The sequence below is a fragment of the Macrotis lagotis genome, chromosome 4 (genome assembly GCF_037893015.1).
Source record: "Macrotis lagotis isolate mMagLag1 chromosome 4, bilby.v1.9.chrom.fasta, whole genome shotgun sequence".
NCBI lineage: Eukaryota > Metazoa > Chordata > Mammalia > Peramelemorphia > Peramelidae > Macrotis > Macrotis lagotis.
In genome coordinates this window covers 21214281-21241782 of record NC_133661.1, presented here as the reverse complement: position 1 = coordinate 21241782, position 27502 = coordinate 21214281, and the positions used below count along the sequence as shown (strand labels likewise).

Here is a 27502-nt window from a genome sequence, read left to right as displayed (position 1 = left end):
GACTGCTCAGGATATATTTGTAAGTATTTATTATATTTCATCACACACACACACACACACACACACACACACACACACACACACAAAAACAGTGGCATGTAAGCTCTTTGAGGGCAGGGACTAATTTTATCTTTCTTTATATGCCCAATTGAAGAATGAACATACCCTTTCAACATAAGTCTCCATGCAGAAGCTAGGCAGCACAGTGTATACAGTTCTAGACGTATTAGCTATTTGACCCTGGTCAAGTCATTCAATTATTACTATTTCAATTTCCTTACCTATAAAATAAAGTCTTAAGAGCACTTACTTTTCAGAGTTTTGTATTGATTGATATATTTAGGTGTTTTGTAAATGTTAAAAGTTACAAATAATTGTGAACTGTCATCATCATCATTATTATTATTTTTATAAATAATTATTGATAAGTTGTTTGTCTACTATTTTCTGGGCAGGGTAAAAATGAAACAGGCCCTGCCCTCACGGAGCTTCTGCTCTAATATTCAAGTTGGCAATAAGCCAACCAAATGAGTAGTGGTTAGAGTCCTTTCATTTCTTCTTATCTTCCACTATTGGCAGAAGGAGACCTTAGAAAAGTAACAACCCTTTTCCACCTTTCTCCTCATTCGCCAAAGCTAGATCATGTTTAGAGACATTGTTGTAGGCAAATGGCATTGTGAAACCAAGACAGATTGAAGTTTTATAGCAAAGATGGTAAAGATTGGCACCATGGGATGGCCATTGAGCTGAGAGTCAATTCTTCTCCTTCATTATCATATGACCTCTACTTTCCTTATCTGTATAATTTTTAGTAATTCCTATCTGTAAAATGGTTTAATAATTTCTTTAATTCATTATCACAAGATTATTGTGTTAAGGAGAATATAACCTCTCTGAGAGAAGAAACAGTGTTTTTTTTGATTGTTGGGCTTAATTTTGTTAGTCATATCAACTGCATCTGACATAGTTCCTGGCAATCAAAGGTGTTTCATAAATGTTCTTTTATTGATTGATGGAGAGGATCCAATAACGCCAAATATATGCAAATTAATGTGTAAACCTGAAAGAGATATAGAAATATGAGCTATGACTATCTCTGGACTTCCTTGGGCCAGAGAGATAAGATACCTATCACCTATACAGTTAGTTGGGACATCATCAAAACTTCTGTGATAGGCGGGGAGGGGGTGGCAGGATTTTTTAAATGAAGAACTCTAGGCTATTACTTTGAGGTCTTTAGAAAGATGTTTCTTTATAATACTAACAAACTAGCAACAATAACAGTAAAAGACTTATTGGAATCATAATTATGGAGGCCAGTGGCCAATCCTGTCATTTTACCAAGGAGGGAATTCAGGTTCAGAGAGGGCCAGAGATCAAGGTCAAAGAGGCAGTGAGTGGCAGAGATAGGCTCTGTACTCAAGCCTTCTTTACCCCAAACTCAGAATCCTATCCACCCTTCCATATTGCAAATCAATACTAGCAAGATGGGTTAAACGTTGAACTTGGTCTCCAGGCTTGTACTGGGCTTGAATCTTGCCTCAGACATATGGTAGCTAAATAACCCTCAGCAAATCCCTCAGCTTCCATTCTTTTTACTCATAAAACAGAGATAATAAGACTTATAGAATGGACTTTACAGTCATGAGGTTCCAGTAAAATATTACATATAAAGAACTTCATAAATATTATAGTTCTATAAAATTTCAAATATAATTATTAGCAATAATAACAATAATAAATAGAAGCAGTCATCAGAAGAAAAACCCTATTGCTGAGATTATTATTGCATTGAGGAAGGAGGCTGTGTAACCACATGTTAGATTCAATTTCTTCAAGATCAGGACTATCCCTTGTACCGCTTGGATGCCCAATTAATGCTAATGTTTACATTGGGTAGATTGAGGCTAAAACCTGATAGAGGATTTTTTAAACTTTTTTTTTGATTGCATCTTAGTTGAGAAATGAAGAAAAGACCCCTGATTGAGCCAGACTACCATCCCTTCTCTGTATGTCCAGAAGAAAGAAAATTTCTATTAGCCCCACCCTAGGTTATGACCAGGAAGGTAGCGTCTCTTGTTCACAAATCATTCTTGTTCATACAAGATGGCATACACAGTCAGGATCCTCTCCACCATCACCATATATGATTCACCCAGTAAGAGCATGGGATTCCAAGGTTCATGGCCATAGAGTCTCACTGGGAGAATCTTCATATTGACTGGTGGGGAGCAGTTTGAGTTCTCTTGCCAAGATTTAACCACCAAAAATCACTTTTTAATCTATTATAAAATGGGGATGAAATTATCTGTAGTATATTCATCACCTAATTTGGGGGATGATAGAATTATATATTCTATGTTGAGGGTTTTTTTAAAGATTAAATGTGCCATATGAGTGTCAATTTTTATTATTAATGGAATATTGTTATTGTCAGTGAAATAATATTATTGTCATTAATGGAAAGAGAACAATTCTGAGAGTTGGGAGACTTGATTTAAAAATCTCTGTAGAAATTCCCTGAGGTCTAGGATCATGACTTCTATATATTTTATTTATCTCTTTCAGAACCCACCACAGTGTGCTGAACAAAGCAGATGCTCTAAGTGTAGCTCTGAGTATAGAGAGTCTTTAGGACTCAGTTTCCTGATATGTAAAATGAGAGGTTGGGAGAACCATTTTCATAGTATAAAATAATGATCGCCAAACTTTTTTGTCCACTTCTTTCAGTTGAAAATTATTGTATCATACTCCTAACAGGTATTTAGTTATTCATTTATAAATTAAATGTAATTTGTAAATATAAACTATATATGTACCATCATACTAATTTGTACATTATAAAATTTACAAGAATATGATTAAAAAAAGAATGAGATAAAGATGAAATGCAATTTGATCTGGAATTATTTGGGAACCACCAGATTTTACTGACTAGGAGAGTGACCTAGTTAGATCTGTGCTTAGAAAAATTATATATCGAAGATGAAGATTTCAGGCAGAGAAGGAAACAATTAGGAAATAATGCTAGTCCTGGACTGGGCTAGTGGCTATGATTGGAGCATGATGGAGATGATGTGGAGATAGAATGTCTTGCTTTGGTTTAGCTGTTGACAAAGCAGGTGGGATGAGAAGGAGGAGTCAAGGATGCCTCCAAGATGGTGAGTCTGCATGATGGGGACGGTAGTAGTGCCTCTGCTCACTATAAAGAAGTTTGAGAGAGGGGATGGAGTAGGGGGGCACAGAGGCACAGAAAGGTTGAGTCAGTTGCCTAAAAACCCACAGTTTCCAGATGGAAGGAATAGTCTAGAAGACGCATGCTTTGAATAGAAATTGGACTAGAGTGCCCTGGAGATTTTCTTTATTTTAGACACGTGACTCTATGATGACATAGGAGATCCCTCTGCCCCATTGTATTCATTGTTTCAAAATATCTTTGTTCTAACAATTAAGAAAGAAAAGAAGGAAGGAAGGAATTAAAAGAAGGAAGGAAGAAATGAAAGGAATTAAAGAAAAAAAGAAGAAATGAAAAGAAGGAAGGAAGCTAGCCCTGAATATTTATTGACTAGAGTAGGAAGAACTTAGTTCAAGTATCATCCCTGGTAAATACTTCTGAGTGACCTTGGATAAGTCATTTATCTTCTCTGTGCCTCAGTTTCCTCATCGACAAAATGAAGGATCTTGATGATCTTTGAGGTCCCTTATGACTCTAGAACTGTGAAACTCATTTTTCGGATGCCAAAGCATTTGGACAAGGACAATTTCCATTCAGTTTCCCAGATGCTTTGTTTGTGCTGTACCATATGAGCAGCTGTTCAGAAAACTCCAGTCAACCAACTGCCCAGAGATGTCCTTCAGGCATATTCAGGGTCAGCTAGGGAAAACAGCCTGTTGGCCAGAGGCTGAGCCCTCATTTGCCTTGGTGTATTCAATGACCTAAATTCATGACTGATTGCTGGGGTCAGGTCATTTTTGAATTCTCTCCTGGCCTTGAGTTCCATGAGCTGATGAGGCAATGATGATTCAATCCACCACCACGCAAACCAATCCTTTCAAAATCTACAGATAGTTTCAGAAGCAGTGTTTGAAAAGCATGACAGTTTAAGGAAAGTAACCTTCACTGGTAAATGAAATTTGAGGCATGGGATGACCTTTCAGGGGCATCTAGACCAATTTTTATACAAAGTTGGAGGACTTCCCTCCATCCTCATTGCACAGTCGAGAAGAGCCCAAGCCAGGAAATGTCCACTGGGAAAGACATTGAGCCAGACGGAATAGATGGAATGGAAAGAAAAAAAGGAAAGGAAGAGTGAGAAAGGCAGTGAGAGAGAGGTAAGAACTGACGGGTATAGCTTGGGAAATTTTCACTGTGAACATTTGTACCCCAAGGCTGGATTTGTTGAGTGTCTTGACTTCAGAAAAGTACTGTAGAGGATATTATTAGTGCACTTTAAACTTAAAGGCATGTCCTGTGTATAGTTTTTTCTTCTTCCAAGAACTGGTTGTTAAACTTTTACTAGCACCTCATTGGCTAAGTCCCCAGAGGGACTTGACTAAAACGAAAAGTGAGAATTTCTCACTTGGGCTCATGTAGGCATTTCAGAATGTCTTTGAACTTGTAGGGGAAATACTAACATCTTTACTTTCTAACCTTTAACTAAAATAAGAATTTCCTTCACTTCTTTAAACACATTATTCTGAGAAGGTCCTTAGTCTTTCCCAGAGTGACAAAAAGGTCCATAGTTCCCAAAAGAGGTTAAAAATCTCTGGTTAAAGCATCCTTCTGATTCATTGGGCAACATTTATTAGATTCATAGGCTCATGGGTTTAGAGGTCCAGGGAACTTGAATGATTATATGTCTAGACCCTTTTTTCCTACAGATGGAGAAATTGAGGTCTCAAAGCTACTGCTGGATCCTGAAACCATCTTATTGTATTTATTTTTATATGTAAGATAAATTCAGCTCACCCTCCAGTTACAAACGAGGTCTTTCCTTTTTCTCTCAACTTTCTAGTATGTCCCCATTTCCTTGTACTTTTAAAAATGTATTTTGTATCTTATCCTATGTATGGGGACTTTCTCCTCAGAACATAAGCTCCTGGGGGGGAGGGACTTTTTTCATTTTCATTTTTCCGTGCTCCACTCCCATCACAGTCCTTTGAACATAATAGATGCTTTAAAATTCTTATTAATGCATTGATAGATTTTGGACATGTAGTTTCTCTTAACAGAACATGAATTCTTAGTAAAATGGCTTCTTGGTGACTATATATAATAGGTTCTTTTTTTTGGCAAGGCAGTGGGGTTAAGTGACTTGCCCAAGGCCACACAGTTGGGTCATTATTAAGTGTCTGAGGCTGGATTGAACTCAGATCCTCCTGACTCCAGGGCAGGTGCTCTATCCACTGCACCACCTAGCTGCCCTATAATAGGTTCTTAATAAGGGTGTTGATTGATTGACTGATTATATTGGGGCAGTGAAGTGAAACAAAAAAGAAACCCAATTTTGAATCATGACTCTGAAACTTTTTGACATTATATCTTGGGGCAAATAGCCCCTTCCACTACAGGAAGGACTGTTACAGATCTCCTCTAGCTCATTCATTGGTACCCTCGGGCTGCTTCCTTGGAGTACAGAGCCCAGCACCCTGGTTTTATAAATGAGAAAACTGAGGCTCAGAGAGGCACGAGGCATTCAGTGAGTTATGGAGTGCTTGTCATTGATCCTCTTCAATACCAAAAGACCAACAACTGCCTAAGGAGGTACTGGGCTGCCCTCCAGGGGCTTCCAGTCAAATGGAGAAGACAATAGAGGAATAACTAGATTCATACGAGATCTATATGGGGCAAATGTAAGGAAATTTCAGAGGAAATGCACGAATAGAAAGAATGTAGAGGGGGAAGGGACTGGGAAAGCTGTAGAAGGCAGGGTTTGAACTGAGTCTTGAAGAAGCCAGAGGTGGAAGAGAGAAAATGAGATGAGACAGACAATAAGCAGTTTTTGAACCCAGGCCCTCTTAATGGAGCATTCTTAGTCCTAGACTGTGCTGCCACTATGGTCTTATTTCCCACCTGAAATAGAGAAAAATGTTTTTTGAATGGCTAACCAAAGCAAGCCATCATTCTGGATTAAGAATAAAGTAGATAGTGACAAGGGGATAGTGTGTGTTGTGGTGTCCTTGAGGACAGAGTCCTGCTGATACAACTTGTGGAGGTTCCCCCCAAACCAGCAGGACTACTTCATCTCAGGAGATAAGGAGAGTAGGGATCCATCGAGACTGATAATGAACCTTTTGGATATCTCAAGATTGATAATGAACCTTCTGGATCATCAGAAATGATTTCTCTTTGGGGGGTTAATTCTCAGGCTTCTTTTATAAATTTGATATTGCAGATTTCTTTCCCTAGTACCTTACATACTTAAAAAAGACAATTACTGTACCATTTTTAAAAACAACAGCAGCCCCATTGCATAACTATATTCTCCTGAAATTCACCTGAACTAAAAATATGAACTGAGCCCTAAAATAGTAAAAAGTAAATGGTGGATCGACTCTCCTCAGTTTCCTGATATGCACTAGGTTTGGACAAGAAGAGCTTCTAGAGGATTCTGTAATCTCTATAGGGGCTGCTGCATTCTTCTGATGTTTTTAAAGGCAGGTGACAGTTCCAGGAGGTGGCATTGACATTCAACACAAATTATACTGGAGAAATTCAAAGGAATCTCCTTTCCCTTTGAAAAAGATTGACAGTGGTATTCTTTTTTTCTGCTCCCACAGAAAAGCTTCTGTCTTCTTACTTATTTTCATTGCTAGTTAGTCTTTGGAAGAACTATCAGGAACTGGTGAGGACACGTTTTCCCCTTCCACTCTGTTTCCTCATTAGCTCCCCCATTAGCATACAAGCCCTCAGTCTTGGTTAGTTTGCATTTGCCTTCTTGCTATCCTTAGCTCCCATGCCTAGATCCTCCTAAGAGTTTTGTTTTTCTTTTTAAATCTTATTTATTGAAGGCAATTGGGGTCAAGTGACTTGCCCAAGGTCACACAGCTAGGTAATTACTAAGTACCTGAGGTCAGATTTGAACTCAGGTCCTCTGACTCCAGGGCCAGTCCATCCACTGCACCACTTCCTAGCTGCCCCCTAATAAGAGTTTAAGAAATAATTGTCCATTGCATTAGAAGATATCCCAGCTATAACCCTACAAAAACAACAATTCCTATATTAAACACCAAACCCAAACGAATCCTAATCCAAGAACCCCCAGAATGCTCTCTCCTCCCTCTCACTGAGTGTCCATCATCCTTCTGCCTGCCTTGATTCTGGGCTGTGGCCACTGGCCCACTGTCTCTGTCTAGGTCCTACTTGAACCTCAGCCATAGCAGTAGAAGCTTTCTGGCCGCCTTCCCATTTCGGAGACACTAGCCAAGCTGGACATTTATTGCGGGGAACAATGACCTCATTTGGAAGGTTGACCCACTCCCATATGACATCCCTGTACACTAAGCCATCCTTGCTGCAAGGTCCTCATGTGAGGGGTCTAATGAGGGCAGCCACCGCCAGGACTCCAGGCAGTTGGGATGGTGCTGGATTCCTCCTTCCATTAAACCCTCCCTCTTTCCCCCTCATCTTCACCCCACTCCTCTGCTTAACTGATTTATTCATGCAAAAAAATGCTATCTTTATTTCCATTATCTTGAAAGCTATTAAATCAAAAAGAGCAAAATCTTCATACCCCCAGGCCCTCCCTGGATAGAAATCTAGCCAAAGACTCAAATAGGAGGGAAGAAGGTACTCCTCTGCAATGAGTGACACAGGAACCAGAGCCCTGGCCCTGGAGTCAGAAAGACCTGACTCAGGTGCATCAATACGATGAGACCCTGGGCTAGTCCCTTAACCTCTCTTGCCCTCAGTTTCCTCATCTGTAATATGAGGGGAATAATAATAGTTTCTACCTCCTGGGTGTTATGGAGAATCAAAGTAGATATCTGCTTTGCAAACCTCAAAATGCTACATAAAGACTCATTTTTATTATTATATAACGAAGAGCTAGACATCAAAGATGAAAAATGACCTAAGAGATTACAGTGTATTAAAGGGAGGGGAGAGAAGGAACTAAGGCAGATTCAGTCAGTGTCTGGAAGCTACCAAGAGCCTAGTTAGGATGAAATAAAGAGGGAGGAGAAGTCTCTTGTGGGTTGGACAAGAAAGGATGGAGATTTTAAGAAAGGATGGAGATTTTAGTTCCTATTTTGACCTTATGGTAATAGGGAGATACTGAGCATCTGAGCAGAGGACTGTAGAGTAGAAACAACAGGACGTTTGGAGTCAGAGGAACCTGGTGATTTCTGTGTGACTTGAGGTAAATAATGATAGCTGAATAATAGCTAGTATTTCATGGTTTAAAAAACTCTTTTCAAATATTATTGTATTTTAATATGAAAGAAGTTGGTCCCATTATCCCTATTTTACATATGTGGAAATTGAGGTAATGATTTCTTTTCCCCAGGGTCAATTAGTTAGTATATGAGCCTAGATTTGAACTCAGATCTTTGCATTAGGCAATGTCTAAGGTTCCTTCCACATTCTTTATTATTTTCTGTGTCTTGAGAAGATTATAAAAATTCCACATGTATTTAAGATCTCTTTCAATGCTAAATAATAATAGTATCTTATCCAAGAATTTAAAAAATTTTCAGAGACGGGGGGGTGGGGATTGAAAGGAGGAAGGAAGGAAGGGAGGAGGAGGAAAAAAGAGAGTGGGGAAAGAGAGAGAAAAGAGGGAAAATGACAAAAAAAGAGAAAGGAAAAGGAGCAAGAAGAGAGAGAGAGAGAGAGAGAGAGAGAGAGAGAGAGAGAGAGAGAGAAGAAAATTATCTGACTTATGCATAGAGATGACTTGGAACCTGCTCAGATCTCTGCCAAGGTGTCCTCCTTGGTGTAGTGGAATGCCTGGATATTGATGGCATCCCAATTCTTTATTTTTTGTCTTTTATGTTCTTCCTCTCTTGTTTGTTTACAATTCCTATCTTCTCCCCACACACACACACACTCCATCCTACCCCATAGTTGTGAGAGATAGTTCATTTCTGATAGAAACTTTGATTTTTAGGTCATTCATCCTTTTGGAGCACACTTTGGTCCATACCCACAACCCATTTCTGTGGTTTGCGCTGACCATTCCCCATGCCTAGAATGTGCCCCTTCCTCATCTCTGACTCTTAGAAATTCCCAATTTCCTTCAAAATGCAGTCAAGGGGACAGCTAGGTGATGCAGTGGATAGAGCACCAGCCCTGGAATCAGGAGGTCCTGAGTTCAAATTTGAACTCAGATGCTTAATAATTCCCTAGCTGTGTGGCCTTGGGCAAGCCACTTAACCCCATTGCCTTGTAAAAAAAACCCAAAAAAACACTGCAGTCAAGACCACCTTCCATGAAGAGCCTTTTCTGCCCTTTGGCCCCTACTAAAATTCTTCCCTCCCCAACCCCAAATGTATAACTCGTATTTATCTTCTGTGTTTGTGTTTGTGTGTGTGTGTATGCGCCTGTTTACACTCTTGTCTTTCTGACAGAATAGGAACCCCCTTGAAGGCAAGTACTGTTTCAGTTAGCCTCTTTGTGTCTTCAGCATCTAGCAGAGAGCCTGGCACATAGTAGGAGATTCACAAGTGCTAGGTGGTGAGTGAAAATTATGCATTGATACTTCATGGTGCATTTCTGCCCAAGTGATTTCTAGGTCTCCAAGTTCTCCCCTTATTCTTTAAATATTTTTTTAAAAACATATTTGTTTGAACTTGACAAACACCAAATGAGACAGGCATTCTGATATACATAGAAAATGGAAATTAGAGGATTTTTTGTGATATTGCTTGCTTTCTATTTAAGTGCACAATAGGTTCAGCCTGTAGCCTTCAATGTGGTCTGTTTCTTTTTGTACATGGTGGCCCAATGAAAGAAGCAAGGGAAGAGGTAGGGCAGGTCACTGAGATATTGTTTTTTTAATACACAGAAAAGAACAGAAGAAATTTCAGAGAGCACAGATAAGGAGGGCAGCCAGGAAAGTAGCATATGGAACGCATTGTATATTCTCCCCAAAGCAAGCTGGACATAATGGAGATTCATGAGTTAAGAGACTTTTTCTCTTCTCCTTTGTATATGGAAATGTTCTTTTTGGCGTTCATTAACTTTTGAATAAAAATACATACATTTTAAAAATATCTCATGACCCTCTTTAATTTTTATTTTCTTTTTTTTCCTTACTACCTTATCTCTATCCCTCTTCACCCTCCCACACCTTCTGTGTTGGAAAAAGAAAAAAAAGAGAAGAATAATAAAACCTTTGTAACAAATATGCATAGCTGAGCAAAACCAGATTCTCAAAAATTGACTTTGTCTGAAAACATGGGGCTTGTTCTTCATATTGAGTCCATTGCGCATCTGTAAAGAGGTAGTGGGCTACATCATGAATCCCAAACATAGAAATCCTTGTCAAATAGAGAATTGTTCTTGTTCAGTCTGTCCAATTCTGTGTGATCCCAGGGACTTTTATCCAAAGGGTTTTCTTGGTAGGGCTAATGGAATGGTTTGCCATTTCCTTCTCCAGTGTATCCCCATTTTACAGATGAGGCAGTAAGGAAAATAGGGTTAAGTGATTTACTTGTGATCACACAGAGTTAGTAACTGTCTGAGGTCAAATTGGAACTCGGGGCTTCTGGATTCCAGGCCCTGGACTTTATCCAATGCACCCCCAGCTGTCCATCAACTAGAGAAACATCCCCACAATTGTCCCATACCATTTTCAATCCTAAAAGAAAACCTTTCTAACTCCTTCCTGAAATTTTATCACATTCACAACTATTACTGAAAAAAGAGGAGAGAAAAAAAAGTTTACTCTCAAGAATTTGGCCGCTTCAAATAGGCAGCACCCCAATGCAAGGTCATCAACTATAGTGCATGGAAGAGAATGATATCTCTACCCTAGAGAGTGCCAAAGTGCTCTGGCCTCACCTGTGCCCTAGGTCATGGGCACATACCTTTGGACAATGCTTAGATCTCTGTCTGAACATATAATTGTAACTCTAAAAGAGTGTGTTCAGTGGCCATTGGTCTCTCCTCACTCATCAGAAGCCTATTAATTATAGAGCCTTTTTTTAAGGTGGCTACATTCCAAACAAATAATAATTAGTCTGGGACTTGGTCAAACTCCCTATCCTTTGGTGACTGTCATCAAGGCCCTCCTGGAGAGTAGATTGCACCTGGGTTCCTAATTATTTCCCCTCTATAGTCACCTGACTCAGGGGCCCTGCCTGAGATCAATGGATGGTTTCATCTGTAAATTGGTGCATTTGTGCAGCCCAGGAATAGATCATGATAAAATGGATGAAAATTCCAAATCAAACACAAATGGAAGCGATGCTGCCACACCCACTTTGAGAGTCCATCCATCTCTTCTTTAAGAAATCTGACTAGATTGGGATGTGGACGAGAAATGATCCAAGGGAGGTGGTAAACTCCTTCCTGGTGAGTGGCTCTGTCTAGAGTCTACTCCTGACAACTGATGAGCTGGTGTGAGCAAGCAGCAACAGCCAGAGTCATTCCAAACCCTTGTTCTTTGGGTGATTTTTCCCAATGATTATAAATACCTGATACTATCCAGGATAGATTTTTTTTGTCTTCAGCTACAAGTCTGCTAACTCTAAAAAATTCAGATTTTTTTTTATTTTTAGGTTTTTGCAGGGCAATGGGGTTAAGTAACTTGCCCAAGGTCACACAGCTAGATAATTATTAAGTGTCTGGGGCCAATTTTGAACTCAGGTCTTCCTGACTCCAGGGCTGGTGCCCTATCCACTGTATCACCTAACTGCCAAAAAAATTCAGATTTTTAAAATGAAAGATGTGAAAAAAATAGTAGAGGAAAAAGGAAAAGGAAAAATTAATAATAGTAGCTAATATCTATGTAGCACCTATGTGCTAGAAGTATTTCATTTGATCCTCCCAACTACCTTGCAAGGTAGAAGCTATGGTTACTCCTATTTTACAGATGAGGTAACTGAGGCAAATACAGGTGAAGTGACTTGACCAGGATCACATGGCTAGTAAGTGTCTGAGGCTAGATTTGAACTCAGGCCCTCCTGGTCCCAGACCCAGAACTCTATCTGCTACATCACTTATAGTTAGTAAAATATCAGTGCTTACAAAATAATAATAAAATATATATATATATATATATGTCTCTGTGTGTGTATATGTAGGTCTGTATGTATAAATATATATTCATCAGTGCCGACCTCCCTTGACCTTTTCTGATCTTCTCAACCTGGTCCCTTCGCTCTCCTAATAACTCCCCTCTATGCATGGTAAAGCTAGCACCATCCTTCCGGTCACTAAAACTTTCCACCTTAGAGACAGAGTTCTCTTCCCTCTCCCTCATCCCCAACTAGCTGTGCCAGGTCTTACTGATTCTAGGTCTCTTTATTTTTTCCACTCATATGACAACTATCTTAGTTGAGCCTCTACCTAACCAACCCTGTTTCATAGAATATAACCTCCCTGAGGTCAGGGACTATTTTATTTTTTGTCTTAGTATAGCACATGATTAATAAATGTCTGTTAAAATGAATTGACATATTGGAGTGAGGAAAGAGTGGGCATGGAGGCAGAGCCATAAGCAGGGCATTTTATTGGTTCAGACAGGTGGGAAGAAGGGTCCGTGCCAGGAGGGTGGTGGTGGGAATAGGAGTTTGTCCAGATGTAAGACATGTTTTAGAGCAGCTGATACCCGTTGCCTACTTAATGACTATGAAACATTGATCTGACATTGAATGATGACCAAAGAGAGACGAGATTCCGTGAATTCTGCCCTCATATCTTGGTCACCCTGATAAAACGCTGACCTGTTTTGCCTCCATCTCCTTAAGACTTTGAAAATGATGGGGTCTGTGTGACTCTCCATCTGCTAGAGCTCAGTTCTCTTGGGATCCAATTTCCTCCAGCAATAATTTCTCTCAAATAGTTTTTAAGGAGGCATTTGCTTCAATAGGGAAAAAAAGAGCAAGATTGTATACCAGTAATAATTTTAGCAATGGGAGGAGGTGGTGGGGAGTTTTGTTTCCAGTATTTTGCGAGAGGAAATGTTGACCTCTTGCTTTGGTTGAGGAAAAAGTGGGAAATCTTGTGGGAGAATAAAAAGCCTTCTTAGGCATCTTGGCACAGTGTTCCTCCTCTGAGCATCTTTTGGATGTGAGATCTTTCTTGAGCTCTCAGTTGGTCATTACTGATTTTCCAGAAGGCTTTTGGGGAAGGGGAGGGTGGGTTATTCACTAATATGTGAACTTTACAAAGCTCTTTTTCCTCCTGCCAGTTCTGGCAGACAACAGTACATAGAGTATTATCCCCATTTCACAGAAAAAGAGACTATAACCCAGCCAGGCAAAGACATCAGTCCATGGACACACAGCAAGCAAAGGAAAGAAGTCTAGATTCTCCAGTTCGAAGATGAGAGTTCTTTTCACTGTATTACACAGTCTCAGCAAACATTTATCATTTGCTAACATAAGCCTGGCTTAATGGGAGGCACTCTTTTAAAAGCAATATTAATTCTACATTTCATTTTGCTAACATAGACCTGCCACTGTTCTTTTTTTTTATTTAAGGCAATGGGGTTAAGTGACTTGCCCAAGTTGACACGGCTAGGCAATTATTAAATGTCTGAGGCTGGATCTGAACTCAGGTCCTCTTGACTCCAGGACCGGTGCTCTATCCACTAAGCCACCTAGCTGCCTGACCTGCCACTATTCTTTCTTCTACCACCCCCTTAATTGGATTTCAAAATTTGCCCCTGTATAGCAGGGGCAATTGCACCCATTCTAACTTTAGATAATTGCAGTTAAATTGAATAATTTACTTTTTCCCCCCTAAATATACAGCATTGTTCAAATAGAATTGGATGTTGATTGACCTTGTTGCAGACCCTCCCATTGCCAACTGACCCTCTAGGGATGTGGTACCTGGGAAAGGGTGCTATATTTGGAGATGGGGATGCAACTTTGAATCCTGACTTTGAAGTGAGAAATGTCACTTCTCTGACCCTGTTTTCTCCTTTGTAAAATTAGAAGGTTGAACTAAACCAGTTCTAAATCCGTGATGGAGTGATCCATCCAATGCCTTAAAAGTTGCTGTCCTCTCATAATAGATTCTCAAATGATCAACTGGGTAAAAAGCTTCTTATTGGGATTTTAGCTGAGACTTGCAGGAAACCAAGAAGGCCAACAGGGGGAAAAGTGGAGGGAGAAAGTGCCAGGCAGGGCAAGACAGCCTGAGGAGGATAGTCAGAACCCAAAATAATGGACCTTTGGATGCAATGCTCTTCCATGCTTTCTCTGATGAATGTGGGGAAGAGGAAAAGGGACCATTCCTTTGGTTTTCATTTAAGTGGCTGCCACCTAATGTTTATTGATTGAATAATTCTACATCCTTCTGCCCTCTCTGGTTCCCCTCCTCTTTTTCTTCCCTTCCCTATTCCCCTATTCCCCTTCCTTCTAGCCTCTTCTTTCCCATCTCTCCTCCCTTCTAAATCCCCAAACTACAAATAGACTTAAGAGAGTAGTCATATGTAAAGAGCTATATGGGAAAATCTAGTTCATTTATTCCTTGCCCAAAGCCCTTGGGATGACCAACCGGTACCATTTTGACTAGATTTAGCCACCAGTGCCTTACGCCAGAGACAAGATGCAAATGGACAAGTAAACCTTTCCAGGATTAAAATTACTTGAACTGACTGAACTCCCAAATCTTTCATTTTGTTCTGACTCCTCTGCGACCCATGGGTTATTTTCTTGTCCTGGAACTTAATCAGTGGGACTTTGTTTTTACCCTTTATCTCTGGCAGTCAAAATATTCAGGCAGTCTGATGTCATTAGTTCCAAGGACAGCATCAGAGCCCTTCTGGGAAAATTCAGAGAAGTCATTGAGCCGACACAAAGTGGATGATGATGCAAGCCACCAGTGAACCATCTTCAACCTGCTCATTTCTTTTCTAACTGGTGTGGAGATATGGGAAGCTTCACTTTTCCAGGCAGAAGTGAACATCCTCAAAGACCACATTTAAGTTTCCTTCATCCAAGTTGCCAAAGCCTTTGGCCAACCTCCTTATCACTTCCCCTTTCCACTTAACTCCTAGCTCCAACTTGATCTGTTTATTTGGCCAAGTCACCCAAGCATTCTTGACTGAAAAGCCTCAATTATGACCTTTAATTTCACATCTTTTCCCAGCTTCTCAACTCAAAGTTTTTTAATAGCAAAAAAAACCCCATCATCCAAAAATATGCATTGCTATGACATGGTTCTTTCATACCCTCATTCTGTTAATTTTATTAATCTTGTGAAATGCATTAGGGTATAATAAAGCATTTATGAATTTAGAATTGAAGTTTTATGAGTGGGGATTGTTTCATTCTTTCTCTATCTATATTTGTATTTCTAACACCTAGGAAATAGTAAGTGCTTAATGATGTTTTTTAATTGACTCAGAATCAGAGGGAATTTGAGATTTTAATCCCAAATCTGCCGTAGACTCATTGTGTGGGCCGAGACGTTTTTCTGAGCTTCAGTTTATTCACTGGTAAAAAGTTGATAATAGCTTGGACTACCATAGCAATTGGAGTTTTGTGGAGACAGCATTATAAATCACAAAGCCCTGCAGAATGGAGAGCTGTTTGACTCTTGCAAGAAAATTGCTTCTGTGTTGAACTGGGAAGGACTGATTGACCAGAAACGAAAAAGATCTCCCCTCATGTCCTCACCTGTTCTTCCTCTCTCCTTCCTGTAAAGGGGTAACCTGCCACTTTGACTTTGGAATGACCTTCTTGGTTTCATCTTGGGTCAGGAAGGCTTGGACATCTCAGAGTCAAAGTGGCCTTTGTTTCTCACACAAAGAACTTCATCACCTGTCTCTGTGACTTTGCCCTCACCCCCCATGATTGGAATGAATTCCTTCTCCCACCCCTTTGCATCCCAGACCCCCTCAGTTTCCTTCACAATAGAGTTCAAGCAGGTCTTTCTATGTGAAGCCTTTCAAGATCACTCTAATTGCTAATGTCCTTGAATCTATTCTGCATGTCCCTAGATATATCCACATCCCTTCAGACAGTCTGATGCTTTGACTCTTGTCTTTGTTTATCCAGACCTTGGTACAGGGCCTCCAGTCAGGAAACTACTAAATGTCTATTGATTGATTGAGAGACATCATTAACATGCAAAGGTTAAGAGGGTATCCCCCACCCCAGCCAGCAAGGAATTTAACATCTGTTCTGGATGTCTGCAAGCATCTCATTCTGAAATCAACTTTTTCCTCAAGTTTATAACAACTAAGAGGTCAACCAGCTTAAATGCTTATATAGGATCAGCAAAGAAGGAAGAGGTCTCCGATTAGGTTTTCTAATAGTCACATTTATTTCCATACTTCTCATACAATCCTTCAACGTTTCAATGTCTACCTATGAAGTGAGAGGGCAAATCTATGAACTTCATAGAAACTAACTTGTATCATGAATATCTATAAAGATCTCATTTCCTACTTGATATTAAGTGCCTTAAGGGCAGTAACTATATTCTTTGATGTTTATATAATCAGTCCCTAACAACATGCCTTATAAAAAGTGGGCAAATATAGCTTCTTCCGATTGAACTAGGAATTAGTTATTTCAGTGATATGACTATAAACACTTCTTTAAAAAGTGAAATAGATCTTGATGGTCTTACTTATTCCAATTTGAGGCTCTCTGCAATACCATCTGTATCCAGAAAAAGAACTGAGGAGTTTGAACAAAGACCAAGGACTATTACCTTTAATTTAGGGGGAAAAAAACTGCTATTTTATTGTCTGATCTTGTTATCTCTTATACTTTGTTTCTTCCTTAAGGATATGATTTCTCTCTCATCACATTCAATTTGGATCAATGTATACCATGGAAACAATGTAAAGACTGGCAAATTGCCTTCTGTGGGGGGTGGAGGGTGGGGGAGGGAAGTAAGATTTGGGGGAAAATTGTAAAACTCAAAATAAAATCTTCAAAAATCTTTACAACTTAAAAAAAGAACCTTTTAAAGGTAAAAAAAAAAAAAAGTTAAATAGAGCACTGGCCCTGGAGTCAGGACCTGAGTTCAAATGTGACCTCAGACACTTAATACTTACTAAGCTGTTTAAACTTGTGCAAATCACTTAACCCCACTGTCTTGCAAAAACAGAAAAAGTGAAATGGTGGTGTTTATATATAAGCATTCATAGGCCCCAACACTCTCAATCGACAAATTGGGGAAAGGTTAAATAAATTTGTGGGGGCGACTAGGGGGCATAGTGGATAAAGCACCGGCCCTGGAGTCAGGAGTACCTGGGTTCAAATCTGGTCTCAGACACTTAATAATTACCTAGTTGTGTGGCCTTGGGCAAGCCACTTAACCCCATTTGCCTTGCCAAAACCTAAAAAACAAACAAATAAATAAATAAATAGATAAATAAATAAATAAATTTGTGGTATATAATTGTAATAGAATATTATGTTCTAAGAAATAATAAAAATGATAAATAAGGGGGTGGCTAGGTGGCGCAGTGGATGGAGCACTGGCCTTGGAGTCAGGAGTAACTGGGTTCAAATCTGGTGTCAGACACTTAATAATTACCTAGCTGTGTGGTCTTGGGCAAGCCACTTAACCCCATTTGCCTTGCAAAAAAAAAAAAAACTAAAAAAAAAAGAGCTTTGGTTGTTTCTTGGATTTTTCCTAGACTTTTGCCCCCCCCCCAAAAAATTTAATTGCTCCCCTCAGGTTCAACAGTGACAAAATTTGCCGTTCTCATTGTGTCCCATTCTTCCTTTTTTGAGACTGGCAGCTAGGTTGGCAAAAAAGATGTCTCAATCTCATTTCTTAACCTCTCTTTTTTTTTTCTTTCAGTCTGATGCAAATGCCAGCTACCTAAGAGCTGCTCGAGCTGGAAATTTGGAAAAAGCCCTTGACTACATCAAAAATGGGGTAGACATCAACATCTGCAATCAGGTCAGACCCAGAGAAGCCAACATGTGATTTGTTCTCTCAAGCTTAGGGGTGTTTGCTTTGCAAACAGAATTTAATTAATATTATCATGTACCTACCTTTCTGCCTCTTCCTATCATCTGTCATCTCATTGTCATGCCAAAGCATTCCTCTGCCTTGGCTAAGAAAGTGGTTAGATTTGTTTTGATAGCGTGGCATGCAAAATGTATTGCTTTTTAAGTTTATTTTTATTGTTTAGTGAGCAAAAATATATTTTTTCAACTCACTTCCCCACCTCCTGAAAAACAAGAAAAATAATTACAAAACCCTTGTAATAAATACACATGATTAAGAAAAAACAAATTCCTACATCAAAGTCTTCAGAGTTCAAGGTGTTTGTCTTCAAATGTGTTCTGAAATTCAATGATGATCATAAGAAATCATTTCATCTTAGGCCTTTATTTTTCTAAAATGCTTATACCATTTCCCTATAGATAATTGTGCATTTAGATCATTTGTGAGTTTTCTCTTTGAGATCCATTATTAGTGGTTTGAATATGATTTTTAACAAGGCAAGTTTCTCATTATCTTTCATCAGAATGGGCTGAATGCCCTCCATCTCGCTTCCAAAGAAGGACACGTGGAAGTTGTATCTGAATTGATCCATCGAGATGCCAACGTGGATGCAGCAACAAAGGTCAGTGTCTCAGAACCCAATGTGTTCTTTTTAATTGTCCAGTTACCAAAGTTACCGACAACTGTAACCTAGATAGGAATTAGAATGATGATCTGTTATGCCCAGTTACCATTCGCCACTGACAATTATAGCCCCCTACATGAAGACTTTCTAGCAATCTGTCTTTCAGTTGGCAGTTCAACCTGGAAAGACTGGTCCTGCTGATTCAAGGTCTTAAAACACATATAAGACCATGAATGTGTCAACAATATGTTGTTCTCTTTCCTTCTTGCAGAAAGGAAATACAGCTTTACACATAGCCTCTCTGGCAGGGCAGACGGAAGTAGTGAAAGTGCTGGCAACAAATGGAGCCAACCTCAATGCACAATCTCAGGTAAGGGGGCTTACAGTACCTACAACTTCATAAATGTTTTTTGATTGGTTATACAAACAAATTTTATGAGTATAAATATTCGCTGTAATCATTTTCCCTTTGTATGTTTATTGGTCTATGTATAGTATACTACATATATATATTTTATATACCATCTAGAAACAAGATGGATCATAGTCAGGATGAAAAAAAAACTGTGTATATAATTTCTAAAACATTCTGAATATTGAGCTCATTTGCAGTATTATCTCTAAGTCATAAATTAAGGAGGTGATGATTTTTTTCCAAAAGCTGCCCATGAACCCACATACTTTTGGAAACATTCTCTGTTAATGAATGGTCCTGTGTTTGGCCCTGGAAAAGTTAGCAGCTGACTGGTCCTCAACAGAAGACTGGAGAATGTGTGTAATGTAGCCTTCAGATAAGCCGATGAAGCTAACCAGACACAAGGCAGAGTGTTGAAACCAGTCATTTTTTGGAGGGGGGGATGGATTTCCAGAAGACAGCAACTGAGCCTAGTAGCCCAAAACACATGGTTGTTATAACCAATAATATAAGGGAACAAATCATTTTCTGGTCAGTGTTCCAGCTTCTGGCAAGGGACCAAATCCATCATAACAATTGCCCAATTTTCTAAGATAGGAAAAAAGAGAGGGAAAACAACTCTGGTATATTGGGGAAAACACTGGTCTTAGAGACTGAAAACTTGGGGTTTTGCCTCTGTTTCTGCCAGTTATTACTATGTGACCTTTGGTTGTTGCTGCTGTTGAGTCGTTTCAGTCATGTGTGACCCTCATGACCCCATTTGGAATTTTCTTGACAAAGATACTAATATGGTTTGCTATTTCTTGCTTCAGCTCACTTTATAGTTGAGGCAACTGAGGCAAACAAGGTAAAGTGACTTGCCCAGGATCACACAGCTAGGAAGTGTCTGAGGCCAGATTGGAACTCAGGAACATGAGCCCTTCTAATTCCAAGCTTAATGCTCCATCTTAATACCTAACTGCCCAAATTTAAGGTAACTTTGTTGTATGATTTCATTACTGGACCTCAGTTTCTCATCTGTAAAACAGGACAATCTGAAAGAGACCTCAGAGTCCATGTAATCCTAGTCCTCTCACTTTACATATAAAACTGAGATTTTAGGAGACTTGACAAATGACTTACTAATACATGGCAGAGAGTCTCCCTAGCTCTAAATCTTATACTTTGTGAACATATTTCCCTCAGAATATTTTGCCAAGTTCTAAGAACAGAATGGTAAACTTACGACTCAATGTCCCACCTTTATCTAAATATCTTTCCCAGTCCACAGACTAGTGGCTAGCTTCCCCCACACCAAGCATTGCCCTCCCTATTGATACCTGTGTTGGCATCTAAATGTAGAGACCAAAAAGAAGTCTGGCAGATTCCATCAGCCTGATCTTTTAACTGTCATCTTTCTAAGTCAAGAGGACCTGAGTTCAAATTTGACCTTTGCACTTACTAGCTGTGTTACCCTGGGCAAGTCAGTTAATCCTGATTGCCTCAAAAAAAGTATGTGATCTTTCTAGTTCTAGGTGTAAATACCTGTGACCCTATTTTTTTATAAAGGGCACTGAAATAACGCTAGGGAGGCATGACGCATTGGAAAGAGCACTGTGTCTGGAGCCCAATGATCTAGGTTACAATTCTGTTTCTGTTGCTTACTCCTCATGTGACCATGGGCAAATCTCTTCACCTCTCTGAGCCTCAGTTTCCTCATCTATAAAATGAGGGGCTTTGACTAGATGGTGCCTGAGATCGCTTTCAGTTTAGAATTTATGATCCTATGATTTTCTAGAAACTAATCTTTAAATTTAAGTGCTGATAAATTTAGTATTCTGAAGAAGCAAAGCATTTGATGAAATAGAAATAGGAGGTGGCTAGGTGGCACAGTGGATAGAGCACCAGCCCTGGAGTCAGGAGTACCTGAGTTCAAATCTGTCTTCAGACACTTAATAATTACCTAGTTGTGTGGCCTTAGGCAAGTCACTTAACCTCATTGCCTTACAAAAAAAAAGATAATAGAAATAACATTTTGCTTTTGAGGGGGGGGTAGTAACTTAATTGAAGTAGGGAGCCCTTGAGAATTCCCTCTTTCACTGTAGATTGGTACTTGTCTGTTCAATAACTTAAAGCCTGAGAGATTTGGGGGGCTTGCAAGAAGATACTGAAGATACCACTTGAGGTCATAGCACTCAAGGAGCTCATAATTGAATAGAGGAGATAACAAGCAAACAATCAGATCCAGAAAAGGTTTAGGCAGGATAAGTTAAAGATATTCATCACAAGGAAGATCCTGGAATTGAGGGATTTTTGAAACTTTCCTTTAGGAGGTAAGATTTTAGCTGGAACCTGAAGAATGCTAAGGAAGTCTGGAGGTGTTGGTGAGGAGGGAGAAACTTCTAGACATGGGAGCAGTCAAAAAGAATTCCCAGAGCCTAGAGATGTGAGGAACAATATGTAGGCTATTGTGTCTGGATGGAAGAGTTCACAAAGGAAGGGAGCAAAATATAAGATTAGTTAAGTGACTTGTCCAAGGTCATACACCACAAGACTTGACTCTTCAACCCATATAGAAATAGTCATTTACATGTTTTTCCCCATTAGATTGTGACCTCCTTAAGGCAGCACCTGTGTTTGTTTTTCTTGTTATACCCAATGATGAGCACAATGCTTCACACATCATAAGAAATTAATAAATCTAACCTCTGATATATCAGTTGGATGCATCATTCTCCTTAGCTCAGTTTCCTGATATGCAAACTAAAGGATTTGGACCATCTGGGCTCTGAGATCCCTTTTAGTTATGTTCTAAGGATTCATATTATCAGATCTTACCACAAAAGGTGGGAAAGCACATTTTTTAAAATAGGTTGCAATCCATCTGCCTTTCTCTGGTGTCTCTCCCCTATAAATGATTTTAAAAATAGTCAGAAGAATGCAGGTGGTGAAATCCCACATTACGTGGAGCTGGGCATGAAATCTCGTGAACCACAGAGCAAGGCCGAGAGGTTCTCCACTCCGTGGCTGCCTGCCTGCATTGTTACATGGCCAGAATCCATAATGAAGGGAGTGAGCAGTCAGTCACGTCCTCAGTGGCTCTGGGAGAGAATATTTCAGAAGTCACTTTTCAAGACAGAGCCATTGAACACGGTGTGGATCAAAGTGGCCAGAGGCAGAGCAAAACAGGGTGGCCTACAGGAAAGGGGGCCAAGTTGGGAATCAGGGACCTTGACTTCACCCTTGGGCATCTCAGACATCTGTGGGTCCCAGTTTCCTTCTCTGTAAAAGGAGGGAGTTTGACTCTAAAGTCCCTTCCATCTTTGAATCCTACCAAGGTTTCACAGGAAAGAAAGTCAATGATTTTAACATATTAAAATTTTAAAAAGATACTAAAAAAAAATCCCAGCAACTTTGAATTCCTGATCTTGGAAAGAAAACCAATAATGTATAGACAGCCAGTATTGATTGTTGGTCTTTCAGTCAGAGGCCAAACTCAGCAATGTCATGAATTTCTTCCACCACTTATTCAGAAGGCCTACATTTGGGGCTGCCATGTCAAGGTGCTGTCCTCGGTGCTGAGGTGAATGAGTCCCTGCCCTCAAGCAGGTTACATTCTCCTATCAGTTAGGCTGTCTTGTCTTCAGTCCTTAATAGCGGCCTGGCACATAGTTAGCAGCTAATAAATATTTGTTCATTGATTGCTTAATTCTGAGGAATGAGAGAAATGATTATTAATAACTAATGATTTGGAAAGATTTAGATCTGTCCCCTTTTACTTTTCTTTTTTTAATTTTTTTTAAATTTTTTGCAGGGCAATGGGGTTAAGTGGCTTGCCCAAGGCCACACAGCTAGGTAATTGTTAAGTGTCTGAGGTCAGATTTGAACTAAGGTCCTCCTGACTCCAGGGCCATTGCTCTATCCACTGTGCCACCTAACTGTCCCCTGTCCCCTTTTTTTCTAAATTCCTGATTTTAAAAATTCAGTCTCTTGAAGGACATTACTGAATAAGCCTGGACCAACTTTCTTGTTTAGGTTTGGATGGGGATAAATTATTTGAATAGATTGCCCAAGGTCAAGGATAACTTTAGAAGTAAAGGGCATAATCAAAGATCAGGTCCATCCCTTTGTGGCAATATTCATTCTCTCACTAATTTTACCCAATCTGAATTGATTGCTACCTTTGGGAACATCCTTTTTCTAATAACAATATAAGCCCGCTACCATAATGGTGTGGTCTAAGAAAGACGAAGCCAAATGATTATTATTTTACTAATAAACCATGCTGGGATCTTTAATAAAATGATTAAATTACCCAGAAATTATAACTCTAGAATCTTTTTAAATGACACAGGTGCCAGAGTTACATTGGTCAAAAAGGAGGCATAGTGGATAGAGCACAGGCCCTGGAGTCAGGAGGACCTGAGTTCAAAGACGATCTCAGACATTTAATAATTACTTATCTGTGTGGCCTTGGGCAAGTCACTTAACTCCATTTACCTTGAAAAAAACTAAAAAAAAGGAGAATAAAATGGGAGAGGGGAAGGGGGGCTGAGCAAAGAGAGCCTAAGCAAGAGGTTTGAATCAAGAAAATGCCTTTTGTGTAGTAGGCAGTACTTGAGCTATATTTGAATGAAAGAAAGAATTCTGGAACTTGGGACAACATGGGAACCAATTCCAGGGTTTCAAAGGCAAAGAGTTAGAAAGAATATGGAGTTTGGGGGATACTTTTGGCTAGGAAAAAAATGCATGTATTAATCCTATATAGGACTTGCTCTGAATTTAATCATTGACATGTTGCCTCCCCATTAAATTGGCAACTTCTTGAGGGCAGGGACTGTCTTGTCTCTTTCTATCCCTAACATTTGACACAATGCCTGTTCATTAATAAATGATTGATAAGAAATAAGCAACTTCATTCAAACCAATAATAATATTTACAAGGCAAGTATAAGATGCTAGATGTGTCAACCAAGGCTGTTCCAAAGTAATTTTGTATTTGTTTTCTGTGACTTGGTTGTAATAAAGTGGAGAGAACATTGTACTTGAACTTCAAATCCCTGTCCCATCTCTTTTATTCCCCTAGATAAAACAGTCAATCCCTCAGAACTTCTTTTTCCTCATTGGCCAAAGGTGGGAGAAAAATCATAAATTATTTCACAATCAACAATTATTTATGAATCACCAGCCTGGTATTGAGGGATAAAATAAATACAGACTGGGTGATCTTTGCTCTCAAGGAGCTTTCAGTCTTTCTGGGAAAGACAACACACATCAAAGGGGTCAGGGGAGATCTTATGATTTAATTGCAGGAGGGGAGGAGAGAGACTCCCAGAGGAGGAACTTCTACCAATGTTCTTATGTAAATTGGACACATCTATAATATGTAATACATTCACATGTGTGTTCCTAGATATAATTCAAAATCGTAAATGAATTAAAAGTTCAAAGTCCTAAAATCTTTGACGTCTCAGAGGCTATACATTCCATAGAACTTTCAGCCCATTGACCTGAATGTCTGCCTCTAGAGGATTCTCAAGGGCTCCAGAAACTGAGGGACAGCTATTTGTGGAACCAGGAACACAGTGACCTGGGAGTCAGAGAGAGTGAGAGAGAGGTTATCAGGGTGAGATTTGGATCTGATGTTGCAGAAGGCTTCTGTTCTAAAAATAATATAAAGTAAAATAAAATAGCAGAAGCTAAAACTTTCAAGGATAACACATCATGAAGAGCAGATAAATTAATAATAGTAGCAATGATTACTAGTATTTGTATAGCTAAATCACTTTCTATAGACAGGTGGCTCAGTGGATAGAGCAGTGGGCTTGGCAGGAAGACCTGAGTTCACCTCAGACCTTTTCTAACTCTGTGACCCTGGACAAGTCCCTTAATCTCTGCCTCAGGTTCTTCATCTGCACAATGAGCTAATAATAATATCTAACTCCTAGGAATGTGAGGATAAAATATTCCTTCATTCCTTCCTTCCTTTCTTTTCTCCCTTTATTTCTTCCTTCCTCCTTCCCCTCTTTTCCTTCCTAACTCCCTTTCTTCCTTCCCTCCTTCTTCCTTTCCTCCTTTTCTTTCTTTTCTTTCTTCCTTCCTTCCTTCCTTTCTTCTTTCCTCCCTCCTTTTTTCTTTCTCCCTCCCTTCTTCCTTCCTCCCTCCCTCTCTTCCTTCCTCCCTCCCCCTTCCTTCCTTCCTTCCTTCCTTCCTTCCTTCCTTCCTTCCTTCCTCCTTTCCTTCCTTCCTCCTTTCCTTCCTTCCTTCCTTCCTTCCTTCCTTCCTTCCTTCCTTCCTTCCTTCCTCCCTCCCTCCCTCCCTCCCTCCCTTCCTTCCTTCCTTCCTTCCTTCCTTCCTTCCTTCCTTCCTCTCTTCCTTCCTTCCTTCCTTCCTTGCTTCCTTCCTCCTTTCCTTATTTCTTTGAGGTTGGCAAAGCAGTTTACATGATTTCTCTCCCTTTCTCCTCACCATAGCCCTGGGAGGGAGGTTTCCTCATTACCCCCCAGAGTTACTTCCCTTTACTCCTTTTAAATGAGATCTAATAGACATAGTGAGTTAAATATACTCTAACCGTTTTCTTAATGAGTCAGATCCATCATTATAAACTCCCAACTCTTCTTCCAAGATGGAAATTGAAGGTTTTCCCATTCACTTTAGTCTCTGGTGGCTGTACTTAAATGTTCCTCTATCTGCTCTTCTTTACCATTTTCCTGTCTTTAGCACCTGTGCATGGGGACAGCCTTTTAGAACTTGGAATCCTGCTGAGACGTGGAGACCCTGCCATCTAGTCCATCCTTAGTGGAAAGTCCCTTCCAAATGTCCCTGGCACGTTGACATGCAAGCTCTGATCAAATGCTTTCATCAATAAGACGTGCATTGCCTCTTATCAAAAACTCATCCTAGGTTTGACCAGTTAGACTAGGCGTTGTGCTAGAGGCAAGGAGAGGGCCCTCACAGGTCCAGGAACCTTACAGTTTAATACCCAGGCGGCCTGTATACAACTGAGTACAAACAAGATAGAGCCGGGTTCAGCTGAGGAGAAAGAATAGGAAGGAGGGGACTAGTGTTTAGGGAGACTGAGAAAACCTTGCAAAGGGTGAGACTGTCGTGGATACTTGAAGGAAGTGAGGGAAGCCGAGATTTGGAGGAAGGACATTCCTTACATGGAGGTCAGCCAGAGAAAATGCTGTCAGGAGATAGAGTGTCTGGGTAAGGATTACCAAGGAGCCCAGCGTCACTGGGTCAGAGGACGTGGAAGAAGACTGCACAAGTAGCAAGAGAAGAGATAATCAAGGCTTTTAAAATCAGACAGAGGATTTGAAATCTGTTCCTATAGGTAATAGACAGCCGTGGCAGTTTAGGTGAGGTCGGTCAGACCTATGTTTTAGGGGAGTCATTTGACAGCTGTAGGGAGGATTGATTTGAGTGAGCAGAGACTTGGGGCAGAGAGATCTATCAGCAGGCTATTGCCATAGTCCTGATGGGAAAAAGATGAGGACCTGAATCAGAGTCAGTGTCAGAGGAGAAAAGGAAAAATACAGAGCTATTAGAAGGTAGAAATGTTGTTGCCTGTCAGTGCTTGGATATGGAGGTGGGAGGAGGGAGAGTGAATGATAAGACAGAGAAGGACCTAGGATGACCCCCAAGTTACAGGCCTTTGATGAAGACACTTCTCTCCCTTTCCATAATCCCAAGATTTCTCTCTGTGAGCTAAAAATCCCAGTGCTTTCAACTGCTCCCAAACATCATGCTTTTGAGTCATCAATTTAATTGTCCTCCATTGCCTTAACTTCACTTCCTGTTGTCACTTTCCCTGTCAACTGTCCTCCCCTCTTTCTTTTTTTGCTTCTAATAAAGAAATGGGGTCACTGATGTCACTGATTTCTAATAAAGTAATATGTGAAATAAGGGTAAATGGGACCTCGACAAGGATAGCTTTCTCAGAAGGAGCTTGTGAATCTTCACGTATTGTCTTAGAGTTGCCAAAGGTGTTTTTAATTTATTTTCTAGTTCTGTGTGTTTATACATATATAATATATATATACATATATATATATATATCCCATAGGAAAAAGAAGTGGATGCAATTACGTAAAAATCATTTGTCAATTTATTTCACAAGCTTTTTCTTTGCCCATCAAGTTGTCCCCAAAGCGGACTCCAAACGCTCAGAATGATCCTTGTGAGCCCAATTACCCTCCCAACAAAATGTGCTCCTTAAGTGTTTCAAAACTCAAAGCATTAGAGGAGCTTTGGCTAAATCCTCTTTGAGCTAAGAGAGGTTTGCCCCAGCTTTCCTAAAAGATGAACAGGAGTGGGAGAAAATGGTAGAGAAAACCACTGATGTGAAAAGATAGTCATGCCTCAGATGCCCCTATGAGAAAAG

At 39.9% G+C, this 27502-nt stretch overlaps 1 protein-coding gene across 17 annotated transcripts in view; it reads left to right on the top strand.

Annotated features, from left to right (window-relative positions):
- ANK3 (ankyrin 3) overlaps positions 1-27502 on the top strand; it is a 702796-nt gene that overhangs the window by 439767 nt on the left and 235527 nt on the right. For all 17 annotated transcript variants that reach the window (XM_074232298.1, XM_074232306.1, XM_074232303.1 and 14 more), the window contains 3 exons: positions 17945-18046; positions 18621-18719; positions 18994-19092. In XM_074232298.1, coding sequence (XP_074088399.1) covers positions 17945-18046; positions 18621-18719; positions 18994-19092 — 300 coding nt within the window. The remainder of the gene's footprint in view (positions 1-17944; positions 18047-18620; positions 18720-18993; positions 19093-27502) is intronic.